The following is a 13,680-nucleotide window of genomic DNA, read 5'->3' on the forward strand; positions in this document are numbered from 1 at the left end:
AAATGTCAGTGAAATTGTAAACCAAACAAAATTAATTTAGACACTTATCAAGTTATCAAGTCTCCCCACTGCCCCCTCCCCCTCTCCCCCCCCCCCCTAAAAAAAAGCCAAGAAAAAGCAAAGTGAATATTGAAGTTGTACATTTGTACATTGCAGAGGGAGCCACTATAGGACTGACTGGTGAGGAGAGATTGGCGATTTGTGAGAAAATTCATTCAATTATGAAGAATACTGGTTTCACCTGTTATATCAAATCTCTAGAAGAGGTATGTATGGTATGATCCTATTTTACAGTTCCTGCATTACCTTTCCTTACAAGGGCACTTTTTGGTTTCAGTATGTAAGAATTAAGGTAATTGTCTGAGTGATTTATCTTTGTATATAACTGTTTGTCAATTATCAAATATTACTGATGGCTGTTGATTTTGATATATTGATTATACACACTGATTCCTGCCTTTAAAAATAAGAAATCAGAATTTTCAGTCTTATTTCTGATATATCGTTCTACTGCAATTCAGATTATTTTTAGCATATTTCTGTCTTTTAATTGAAATAGTAGACTGAAAGCCATATTTAAGTGTTTATTTAGAGATAAAATGTTATAATAATATATATCTTTAATTTAAACTTGTAATATTATTATTGTTTTTAAAGGGATTTACATTAACACCAGACAATGAGGAGAAGACTTCAGACAGTTCAACCACAGTTAATCCATGTAATGGTTCCAGTCCAGCATTCAGGTACCGTAATTTATCAGACTGTGTCTACTTTTGTGGTTTTTTTCATGCTATTGTTAAACTTTAAAATTTGGTAACCAGTCAAGTATCAAGATAAGTCTTTTGTGCTCTGGAAATATCAAACTAATTTTTTTTTCAACTGCAAGATGTTTATTAATTTATATTTTTACAGAAAGACATACTGTATTTTATATTGTATATATATATTGTATCTTTTGTACTTCAGTCATACTTAAGATTTTATGCAAAAGCTAAGATTTGTTTCTCCTTACTATTGTTGGATATGGCTTCCATTGAAAGCAAAATATCAAGGATATATTATATCAAATATATATAACAGTGGATGCCATTAAACTTTGAAAATTTGAATAATTGATATAAACTATCATCAAAGTGTTATGCATGCTTGTTTTTTATTTCACAAGTAAACATTCTAAAAGAAAGAAGGTTTTCTTACTATTTCTCATTGACTTTGAAAAATTAAAGTTAGGGTACAAACTAGTGATGCAAAAGGAGAATTGACTTCTCTCTAGAGGCAAAATAGAGAGATAGTTTCAAAATACAGTAACCTGAAATGGGTTTAAAATTGTATCTCTATTCCAAATTAAGAATCTTTAGTGAATTAAATATTGAAAATTATGTGATTTATTGAAATCGCAATTTTTCAATGTCAACCTTGTTGTTTAGGGTAACACTGGGGCTTATCTCTTGGTAACCAAAGTAACACTATAGGGAGAAAGGATAGGTAACCAGTAAATAATGTTGATTTTATTGTATTAAGGGATGGTGAAAGTATAGAGACAGAAGAGGTACAATGGAAATATGAGATAAATCAAGATTTGGAGCGTAGACTGAAGGAAACCCTTAATAATATGAAGTCTGTGTCAGCAAAAGAAGATTTTATACGCTCACTCAGGTATACATTGTTGTTTTAGTTTATATAGAATATATATCAGTATGATTGTGAAGGACTAAGAAATGTGAGTAAAGTTCCATGCTCAAGGAAAAAAATGACTCATGACAGGGTTTGAACCTATGCAGATAGCAATCCTTAGATTACTAGTCTCTTGCGCAAACAACTCGACCACAAGGCTACTTGCTGTTTTATAAAAGGTTATTAAGACAGGTTGGGTGCAAAACTGTGGTAACTGATGTGACCAATGAGTAGGAGAGTTATACACAACATTATGCTTTGAATTTTTTTGCAAGGAATGAGAAGGACCTACATGTATTTAAAAAAAGATATTTCTTATATTTGAAATTCGTAGCAAATATTTATGGTGTTGGCCTGAATAGGGCTGGAACCTACAATCCCTGGGATTGAGAGGCAGATACCTTATGCCACTGCTTATGCACACATTATTTTTGTAATTTAGTAAAGAAATAAAGAAAAAACAAACAAACAAACTTTCTTACCTTTCATTTACAGGAATATGATATTGCTAGATGTAGCAAGGAATTGTGGGTATTCCAAGGTGATGTTAGGAAGCTGTGGTACCCAGCTTGCTGTGAGGTTACTTACAGATATCTCTACAGGAAGAGGGGCACATGCTGCTATGGTAGCGGTAAGTTAGCAACAGGCTGGTGATATAAGAGGGAAACAATTCTTAATTTTTTATATCTGGCTGAAGACAGCCCCTCACCACTGTTGGTTTCAGTCCAGCCAGGAACTTTGGCTATTTTTATGTGAGGAAGGGATATTTTTATGTGATGAAGCTATCCAGGTAGGTTATGGAACATTAGTGGCTGTACTTAGGTGTCTCCTCATGCCTGAAATGATGCACACAAGGGCACCTCAGATCTTCCTCCAGCAGTAAATCTGGAAAGTCACTGTATGATCTTTACAGTGTTGGTACAGTTTTAATTACCAATAAACAAATAAACAAAAGCTTGCATAAACATGCAGTTAGACAATAGCGAGTAAATGGACAATTTGATCAAATTTATCATCCCGAAAGATATTTTCAAATATGAATTAAACAGGCAAAATAAAATTTGGCATGTACTGAAAAGTCTTCTACATTTGTTATATCAATTCTGGTATTTGATTTCTCATAAGTTTGCATATACTATATAAATTTTTTTATAACACATAATTAAATGATGTTTACCATAAAAGATGTATACTTTTGTCACATGCATTTTCAGTTCATGTGTCAGTGTTTTCATAGGTTTTTATATACTGAATAAAATTCTGAGATCACATTAATTGTATACAGTGTCTATTCTAGGAGGGGGATTCACTCATATTTTTGAGAAATCCCCCTATTTTTTCAGAGGCAGGGGGAAAATTTTACATAGAGAAAGAAGGAAAAATATCAACAAATGTAAAAAAATTCATTTTTCGATAAAAATCCCCCCTATTTTTCAAATCCTAGAATAGACACTGGTATAAGGCTCGCAACAAAAGTTACAGAACTTCGTCATTTAGCTTTTAACAATTAGTCTATATTTATATTTTCCAGGCATTCGCTGACAGAAGGCATGATGATGTCATGTTTCTCAGGCCCATGAGGTAAATGATTATGACTTTTTGTTTAAAACAATATGCTCACAGTCATTCAAAATATTTAGTATATTAAAAAGCATATGTATTGTACTGAAAAGTAACAATACAAGGACACCTCAAGATAAATACTGAACATTTGCTGGATAATGCTAAGATATTGTATAGAAAATTCTGAAAAATGATATATACAAAATAAATTGCAAATTATATTTAAGTATGGAGATGGGGGCCTTCGCCAAGTGGTTAATGTGGCTAATTTTAAACCAAGGTGGCAGATTTTGAACCACATGTCTCTTACTACATGGAGTTTAAGTTACACAAGAGATGCTTTTGTCCTGATCTACTTGGCATTGGCATCAGCATTGATAAACATTTCTTTAATGTCCATTTCCTCAGAAGCTATTTAAGTTGTTTATTTCAGACTTGGTATATGTTTACTTTCAAAACTTGACTCCATTGCAAATGGGCAGATAATATGAATTTATATAAGTTACTTCCCATTTTTCGATCTTGCTGTAAGTTAACTATCCAGCACTGTGAAAAGTGAAGCTTGCTGTCCTGTGTAAGACAGGTACATTGTATTGTAAATTAGAGAGGTTTCATTATCAAGCAGTCTGTTTTCACTTAACAGAAAGACAGACTGGCCTGGTTTTATACTAGTAGGATAGACAAAGCAGTATTGATGCTAGTTTGTAAGTTTTATATATTCAGTTTAATTTGTTTCAGGGATTTTAGCTCAAAAGAGGCAGCAATTTACAATTCTTTCCACAATGTGGAATCTGTCTTTATTCCATCATTAACAACAAAGGTAAGTTAATTGCCTTTACTGTCTGACTTTGCTTATTTTTGAATTTTGTCAATGCAATAATGTATACAGTTTTTGACAAGGGAGCTAAATACCTGAAACATTTGGGACTCTGCACAGCTGAAATATCATGCTTGTTAACTTTTGTTAAAAATTTTCATGGAAAAAATGTTTAATTCTAGATATCAAATGTTCTTCACTTTCCATTTTTGAAATAATACAGTAGGTTTATCATCAGTCTTCTTATATATTATTTTGAGAATCTATTTCTTTGTATTTTATTGAAGTGCCTTTCCATATTCAAAAACACATGTAATTATTGTCAAGGGCAAATGTTTCCAAATTATGTATCAGTTAGATGTTATTCTTGTTCAAGGGTATGGATATGTGACTTTAAATATCTATGAATATACATGTATGACAAAAAATTTATGGGATTTTAAGATTAATGAATATGTATAAGCATTTAGGTTTATAGATTTTATGGTTATATCATATGACTTTTAGGCTTTTATCCTGTATATGGATATTTTATTTATAAATGTTTTACTGTCAAAATTATTGATTTATTGCAGCTTTTAAGATGTATGAGTATATGGCAGTTTTTAGGATTTATGAATCTATGGCTTTAAAGATATATGGCCTTTGTACTTCAGGCACAGACAGGTGTGAGTATAGAACATTTGACAGAGAGCTTTGTGACAGGTCTGCAGGCAGACTACCCATCTACTGTGAGCAATATAATGAGGTAAATAAATATCTATGAATAGAACTTCCTTTTTTTAGACCTTAAACCTGTTAGAATCCATAAATGATTAGCCTTTGCCACCATTACATAGAGCCTTTGTGTTGTCAGACTAGGCTCAGTATTGTTAGTAGCTTAATTTTTTTGTTTTGTCATTTGAAATCCTTGAAAGTCATATGGACTGTCATTTGCAAAGCAGGGCAACCGCCTCCGTGGTTGAGGGGTTAGAGGCGATGACTTCTAATCTAGTTACCTCTCTGGCGTGGGTTCGATCCCTGGGAGATGCTTTGGTAGTTAAGCACGGAGGAAGGTGGTCTAGTACTGGTGTAACTCTCCAGGAACGATGGTTAGGAAACTACCCGCCTATATGACTGAAATACTGTTGGGGAAAAGGCGTAAAATGAAACAAACAAACAAACAAACATAAAGTTCACAGGTCAAGAATAAGTATATGATTATAATTACTAGCTGCAATAAAACGGGACATAATTATGTTTCCATTACAAAGTTGTGTAGTCCAACCAGGATCTGCACTGTTTGCTACTTAACAATCTCTGTATTTGTTGTCAAATTCCTTTAAAGTGGATTGGTTTACAATGGGCACATTTTCCAGAAATATTACAAATATTGATAAAAACAGGAAAAACGTATCATATAGATGTTCTTATAAAATATTTCTTGAAAAAAAAATGTTTATAGAGTTCTAAATAATTCAGTATAATAATAATAATAATAATAATAATAATAAAGACTTTATTTAAAGAGGCAACATAGTTAGGCAAGCCCAGTCTTCCCTATGAGCCTCTATCAAAAATGTACATTATATACAGTTACAAACAAAGACTTATATAAACAAAAAAGAAACTAAATGTATAACAAGTTATACAACAAAGAAAAGTTGAGTAATTGAAAAAATGCAATAAGAAAATGAATACAAACATTTGAAAGTATGAAATTGTACATTTTATGAGACATACATGTATATATGTGATATTAAAACATAGCTAGATTATTTGGTGCCCACCAGAGAACCACCATTTAAGATAATTTGTTTTGAATGTTTGTAAGTTGGAAGAATTTCTTATGTTTAAAGGGAGGGAGTTCCAAAATTTTGAGCCTGAATATGATAGGGATTTTCTGCAGAATTCAATTCTTGGTTTGGGGACTAAAAGAAGTTTTTGTTCATATGATCTTAATGATTTATTTTCTGTATTTGTAAAAAGATTTTGCATATAATCAGGGAGAAGATTGTTTAGGGACTTGTATACTAAAATGGCCTTTGAACTTTTATACATTGAAATTAATGTTTAGTTCTAGAACAGTATCTGCTATATATATGGCAGATTTAAACATAAATATACAATGTACATGATGACATTATAATATGTATGATTGGAGTGCAGACGGTCATTAGTTTAATGCCCCTGTTTGACAAACCTTTGAAATTAGCATAAATTACTCTCTAGGGCGTCAACAATCTTTGTGTTCAGAATGATATTTATATATTTCAGAACGGGAGAGAAATTAGATTCTAGTGTAGAGAAGAAGGCTGATAAATACTGTACCATGTGTAAGGTGAGATACCATATTTTACCTTCTGCTTTGGTCACAGTCTAAGAATCTCATATTAATCTCTTGAATGTTTGGGCTGCGATATACAGCCAGGTCAGAGTGCAAATCTCTGCAGTTTGACCAGATTCTAATACAATCTGCTATGTTATCTATTATTTAGATATCAAATCCCCCCTGCATACTAACAATGGACAGGTCCAATTTCAAAGCTGGACAAGTTCATTATACTAAATCAGCAGGTTTTGTAATGAGGCTTCATCTTTGAATTCACCTATGAAAAATTAAGTTATTTTGTTATTTTCCAATTCCTTAAGAAAGATGAATGCTCAGTTTCATTTATATACACATGTGGCAAATCTGATTGTCATCTGCACTGTTGTTACTCAGATGTAACTAATTTTAAAATTTTCCCTAAAAATGCTGAATGGTTTTGTTCAGATTTAAAGATGGACGAGTCCATCCTAATGAATGTGTAATGAAATAGACAGGTTTGGCTGTATAAATATTGACTTAATTGACAGTTTGAAATGCTATTCAAATAAACAAGAATTGCTATATCAGTCTTAGTTGACAAATTAAAGTGTAATCAAGTTTTACCATACTATTCTTGACAAATTAAAATGTGATCAAATAAACAGGTTTCACTGTATTATTCTTTACTTAATGACATATTAATGTGTGATCCAATAAATTTCTTTCATGATGAAATAAACGTCTTCCACATGTTTCTTCTGTATAAGAAATTAAAAAAAGTTTCTGCATAATTTATGAGACAGATTTTAGCTTAATATAAGATAATTGTTTCAACATGAAACAGCCTGTAGTGCTTTTATTATACCTGAAATTAAGTTTATTCTGATAATGGGTAAGCCATGCCAGTATGATGCAATTGTGATAATGGTGAAGTGATGAATATCTATTTTTAGAAACTGTGAAATATTTTTATTACTATGTTGGCATTTATTTCAAAGGGTAGGAATTTTGTTTGTGCATTTATGCATTTTGCTGAATTCACACATATTTGTAGTAAGGTATTTCTTTATTAGATTGCCAAGTATTTTGATGTTTTTGCTCTGTTGTATCGTAGGCGAAAATAAAATCACTGTCCCCGTTGTCACAGTATGAAACCCCAGAATAAATTAACTAGCATCTGAATACGATTTTTCTTTTGTTATTGTTCCTTGTCGTCTTAATATGTAAACCCCAGAAAAAAATAAGCCAATCAATGAGCATGCTATTTTGATCCTGACAGACAGTGTGGTAACTGGAGTGTATCTAATACATGCACTCAAGTTAGGGCGGTATACTATTTAACTTGGGGCACATTTTCAATAGAAAGGTCTCTAAACTATGATACAAGTTGACAAGTCAGAACTCAATGCGAGTTCATGTTTATAAATGACGATTGGTTAAAAACAACATTTTACTATCCATTTTACTTTAGTTTTGAAACCGTTTAACATGATTCATTTTAAAAAGTTGCCAGGTACTGAGTGGAAAGTACTGGTACAAATTTTTGATCACAGGTAGTTATGATCACAGATTATTTAAAACTATTGTGTGATATACAGCTTTTATTTCATGCTTTCCAGTGTTTTATTGTAATATATCAGATGATTATATTCTGATAAACCACTAGTGAAATTTATAAAATATAATTTTCACTGTAGCCGGACTATATCTGAATGCGGATGAAAAGAAAATCAAACTAAATGGAATAACAGGCAGAAAAAATGCCGTCATACGTAAATTTTGATTCTTTAGGAAAAGAAAGTCGATGTCACCATAAATCATGTTGAAAATGTAACAAAGTTAGAGAACTTTAACAGAACTATATTTCAAAATCGATCATGTGACGTCATGATGTGATGACATCACAAAGGAGAATGCGCGACGTTATGCGGCAAAATCAATAAAAAATACTTAAAATGACTTAAAAAGCATGAAATAAAAAGAAAATTTATTTGTTTTACATATAAGATTGAAATATATTTCATTCGTGAACACCAGCTATTATATTTTCACTCGTGGCTACGCCACTCGTGAAAATATTGCATCTGGTGTTCACTCAGTGAAATTATATTTCAATCTTACATGCAAAACAAATAAATATCCTCTATGTATATTTTATGAAACTGATTATTATTACACAAAAACATACATACTGTTTGAAAGGTCTTTATTTAAAGACATATTCACAACGGCAGCATGGTCCAGTGGTTAACATGTTGGACTAATAATCTACAGATTGCTAGTCGCATAGGTTCAAACCCTGTTAGTGGCAAGTCGTCGTTTCCTTGAGCAAGAAACTTTACACTCATTGCTCAGTAGTTGTTGATTACAGGAATGGATTAGAGAGCATGTCTTTCTATACAATCAAACTAAAATGATTTCTGTTTTAACCAAAGACATAGTCATGTTTTTGTTTTTAGCTCACCTGAGCTTGCTCAGGGTTAGCTTTTAGGATCGGTGAATGTCCATCGTCCGTCGTCCGTCCGGCCGTCCACAATTACTTGTGAACACTCTAGCGGTCGCATTTTTGCCTCAATCATCATCAAACTTGGTCAGGATGCTTATCTAGTTGAAAGCTCGGATGAGTTCGAACATGGGTCATCTCGGATGAAAAACTAGGTCACAAGAGCTAAAAATAGAAAAACCTTGTGAACACTCTAGAGGTCACATTTTTGACCCAATCATCATCAAACTTGGTCAGGATGTTTGTCTAGGTGATAGCTTGGATGAGTTCGAACATGGGTCATCTCGGATGAAAAAGTAGGTCACAGGAGCTATAAATAGAAAAACCTTGTGAACACTCTAGTGGTCACATTTTTGAACCAATCATCATCAAACTTGGTCAGAATGCTTGTCTAGTCAATTGCTTGGATGAGTTCGAACATGGGTCATCTCTGATGAAAAACTAGGGTCACAGGAGCTAAAAATAGAAAAACCTTGTGAACACTCTAGTGGTCACATTTTTTGACCAATCATCATCAAACTTTGTCAGGATGCTTGTTTAGATAATAGCTCGGATGAGTTCGAATATGGGTCATCTCGGATGAAAAAACTAGGTCACCGGAGCTATAAATAGAAAAAAACCTTGTGAACACTCTAGTGGTCACATTTTTGCATTCAATCATCATCAAACTTGGTCAGGATGCTTATCTAGTTGATAGCTTGGATGAGTTCGAACATGGGTCATCTCGGATGAAAAAGTAGGTCACCAGAGCTAAAAAATAGAAAAAACCTTGTTAACACTTTAGCGGTCACATTTTTGCATCAATCATCATCAAACTTGATCAAGATGCTTGTCTAGGTGATAGCTCGGATGAGTTCGAACATGGTCATCTCGGATGAGAAAAAACTAGGTCACAGGAGCTAAAAATAGAAAAACCTTGTTAACACTCTAGTGGTCACAATTTTGACTCAATTGTCATCAAACTTGGTCAGGAAACTTGTCTAGGTCATTGCTGGAATAAATCGAACATGGACATTTCGGAGATGAAAAAACTAGGTCACAGGAGCTAAAAAATAGAAAAAATCTTGTTAACACTCTAGTGGCTACTGTTGTGATCCAAATATTCTGTTTAATTGGTCTGAAAGTTTGTTTTTGATGATTTCTAAGTCAAGATCGAACATGGGTCATCTTGGATGAAAACTAGGTCACACTTGCCCAAATATGGAAAAAAACCTTGTTAACATTCTAGTGGTCACATTTTCGACTCAATTATCATCAAACTTGGTCAGGATGTTTTGTCTAGGTAATTGCTTGGATGAGTTCGAAATCGCATGTGAAACTAGGTCACCGGAGCTAAAAATAGAAAAATCTTGTTAACACTCTAGTTGCTACTGTTTTGATCCAAGTATCCTGGAAATTTGGTCTGAAAGTTTGTTTGATGATTTCTAGGTCAAGTTTGAATATGTGTCACCTGGGTAAAAAACTAGGTCGCACTGCTCAAATATGGATAATCCTTTGTTAACACTGTTAGTGGTCACAATTTTTGACTCACCGCTGTCATGAGACTTGGTCAGAATGCTTGTCTAGTAATTGTTTGGATGAGTTTGATAATTCAGGTGAGGGCCGATCTAGGGCCATCATGGCCCTCTTTGTTTTTTAAACTTACAGGCGGTCCATTAGACACAAAAAGTGTTGGAGCATCCTCTGCACTGTCGGCTGTTGAATTTTCCCAGAAAATATCATGTGGAAGTGTTAATAAGGGAGACAACTCTGCCAAAACTGGTTTAAAGTTTTGGAGAAGGGGATGGGGGTTGTCATCAAAAATGTAACACCTGGGTTTGTTTGGGAATTTTGGGTTTTTTTCTGTATTTAATTTGTGTGGTTTAAGGGGTGTATGCCATTAATAATTGGGGCTGGGGGTCACGAAAAAACCATTCAAATGGGGGTTTTTGGGGCCCGCAGGATCCCGACCAGGGCCCTTTCCCCATCCGCTCAGGGCCCGATCGGGGGTCCATGCAGTTTGCTTACAAACCCTATAACAAGTAGAGAAACTGATCGCGAACAGCATGGATCCTGATCAGACTGCGCGGATGCGCAGGCTGGTCTGGATCCACGCTGGTTGCAAACCCATTATGTTGGTTTTGTCATGACGCGGCTCATATGTTATAGTCAAGTCTACAATTGGTACTGCAAGCTTACATAAAAAACACATTACATGTGAATATATACCATGGGATATTTTTTTCCACATCTTAGTAATTTTCATGTTTCAACAATAAGATTTGAACCTGTTAAAATATGATATATAAAACTTACATTGTTATTAATGCTTTCAAGCATCAAATCATAGTTATCATAGTCAATAGTGGGTAGTTGTGGATAGTTATACCCCCTCACAACAAAGTTGTAAGGGGGGTATACTGGAATCAGGTTGTCCGTCCGGCCGTCCGGCTGTCCGGCCATCCGTCGGTTTATTCTTGTCCGCCCAATAACTTAAGATTCCTTTGACCCACAGTCTTCATATTTGGCATGGAGGTTAGTCATGATTAGTCAATGATCCGTATTGATTTTGAGGTCACTGGGTCAAAGGTCAAGGTCACAGGGGCCTTGACTTCAAAAAGCTTGTCCGCCCAATAACTTAAGATTCCTTTGACCCACAGTCTTCATATTTGGCATGGAGGTTAGTCGTGATAAGTAGATGACCCCTATCGATTTTGAGGTCACCGGGTCAAAGGTCAAGGTCACAGGGGCCTTGACTTCAAAAAGCTTGTCCGCCCAATAACTTAAGATTCCTATGACCCACAGTCTTCATATTTGGCATGGAGGTTAGTCATGATTAGTAGATGACCCCTATGGATTTTGAGGTCACCAGGCCAAAGGTCAAGGCCATAGGGGCCTTGACTTCAAAAAGCTTGTCCGCCCAATAACTTAAGATTCCTTTGACCCACAGTCTTCATATTTGGCATGGAGGTTAGTCATGATTAGTAGATGACCCCTATGGATTTTGAGGTCACCAGGCCAAAGGTCAAGGCCATAGGGGCCTTGACTTCAAAAAGCTTGTCCGCCCAATAACTTAAGATTCCTTTGACCCACAGTCTTCATATTTGGCATGGAGGTTAGTCATGATTAGTCAATGATCCGTATTGATTTTGAGGTCACTGGGTCAAAGGTCAAGGTCACAGGGACCTTGTCAAAATAAAGCTTTTCCCCTCAATTGCTTCAGAATGCCTGTCCAGAGTGTATTGATTTTGACATTTTCACATTTGAAGCATGTAGAATACATAACTTAGCAATGCACTGGCTTAGTAACCTCAGATTTGGCAGGGAGGTTGTCCTTGAGTTCTAAATGGCCACTGTTGATTCTGACAAAGTGGTATGCGGGGGTATTCACGCCATGATAGTGGCAGTTCTAGTTTTAATTAAAACAATTAAGCTTTTTTGATTGGGAAAATATAACAGTTTTGCTTTAGACAATCCAACTTATAGTTGTATGATATGAAACTGAGATGTGAAATAGAGTGACTTTTATACTGCTCACTACACAATCAGATTAATCTATATTCATATTTATTTTTTATTTCAATATTTCAGCCTAAATAGAGATGAAGTAAAGTCAAATTTGTGTTATGGATGTCGACTTATAGTCAGAGACATGGTAAGTAAAGTTGTTTCCTGTTAATTTTCTTGTTTTTTTTAACAGTTAACCATGCTGGTAATGATAACAGGTACCCTTTTTGTGCATTATGGTACCTCAAACAAGAAAACCCCATAGCTGCAGCTCTGTGCATTCTTACTGGTAGGTGAGGGCAGATCATAAATCCATAAATGTTTCTGCTACAAAATCTTATTATGAATGTAATTTAAGCTTTTTATGACCAGACTTTAATAGTCATCTTGTATTTCCATCTTTTTACCTTTGTTACTTCAGTGACAGTGGTTCATGTTCTTTTAAGTTCTTAATTTCTTTGGTATAAATTACTGTATGTTTCTGGTTTTAGGAAGATGTGAATAAATTACCCGAGTATGTCCTGAAGGATGTAGCATGGAGAAATAGACGGTTAGTTTCAGTCAACTTTATTTTTATTTTTCTTGGTTGATAACAATTGAGAGTTCATATTAAAATATTTGTACATGCTTATGTATGACCATCTTTTGAAAAATGAACAAGATATTTGTTCTGCTTCTTGAAGAAAGCATGTTCTTTCAGTTTAAAAAAAAGAAGAGATAATATACAAATTGTATGTGTGAAAATATAGATTAATTAGTATATAACTCTGATTCTTAGTCATTAAAAGAGTAGAATTTGATAGTTGCTTTATGTTTAAATGATGCACATAAGGATTTTGATGTGCCAGAAGTACCTAGTTTTGTTTTTATGCCCCTACTACCCCCAGTACTTAAGGATGGGGTGTATAGATTTGCCTTTGTCCATCCATCATGCTATCTGTGTGTAGACTGACAAAACTGTTAAATGCTATGGCCAGTTGTGTCCCTATGGACACATTTCTAGTAGTTGGTAGTTGCAGGTATTTTTTGCCTGTTTCAGACCAAATAAAATATCTGAGATTAGAGTTGAGAAAATTTAACTTCAGACATATTTTGTGCTGTATCATAAAATTTTAGATAAAATGAAAATATGGGATTGACCAGTCTTTTATTTTTCAGATCAAATATGAAGAAAGAAATAGAGGGGTTCCTTCTAGAAGATGTATGACAGGAAATACAGTGGAGATGATGATTAATATAAAATGACAATGTATTAGAATTTGTGAAAAATAAAATATTAAATCTGTTGATTAGAAACTTGTTGGATTACTACCAGACAAGTTGTTAATTCCAAATTATTGCTCC

General features: G+C 34.1%; 1 protein-coding gene across 1 annotated transcript in view; it reads left to right on the forward strand.

Moving 5' to 3' along the window:
• LOC132754012 (cytoplasmic tRNA 2-thiolation protein 2-B-like) overlaps window positions 1-13,625 on the forward strand; it is a 34,928-nt gene extending 21,303 nt beyond the window's left edge. The window contains exons 5-17 of the mRNA XM_060744600.1: window positions 157-266; window positions 658-746; window positions 1,525-1,659; window positions 2,173-2,308; window positions 3,209-3,258; window positions 3,979-4,060; window positions 4,714-4,805; window positions 6,314-6,407; window positions 7,421-7,457; window positions 10,498-10,654; window positions 12,421-12,484; window positions 12,828-12,886; window positions 13,495-13,625. Of these exons, the coding sequence (XP_060600583.1) occupies window positions 157-266; window positions 658-746; window positions 1,525-1,659; window positions 2,173-2,308; window positions 3,209-3,258; window positions 3,979-4,060; window positions 4,714-4,805; window positions 6,314-6,407; window positions 7,421-7,457; window positions 10,498-10,654; window positions 12,421-12,484; window positions 12,828-12,886; window positions 13,495-13,543 (1,154 nt within the window). The 3' untranslated portion in view covers window positions 13,544-13,625. The remainder of the gene's footprint in view (window positions 1-156; window positions 267-657; window positions 747-1,524; window positions 1,660-2,172; window positions 2,309-3,208; window positions 3,259-3,978; window positions 4,061-4,713; window positions 4,806-6,313; window positions 6,408-7,420; window positions 7,458-10,497; window positions 10,655-12,420; window positions 12,485-12,827; window positions 12,887-13,494) is intronic.
• The last annotated feature ends 55 nt before the right edge of the window (window positions 13,626-13,680 follow it).

This window comes from Ruditapes philippinarum, unplaced genomic scaffold, assembly GCF_026571515.1.
Source record: "Ruditapes philippinarum isolate M1 unplaced genomic scaffold, ASM2657151v2 ctg1503_1_1_1_1, whole genome shotgun sequence".
Lineage (NCBI taxonomy): Eukaryota > Metazoa > Mollusca > Bivalvia > Venerida > Veneridae > Ruditapes > Ruditapes philippinarum.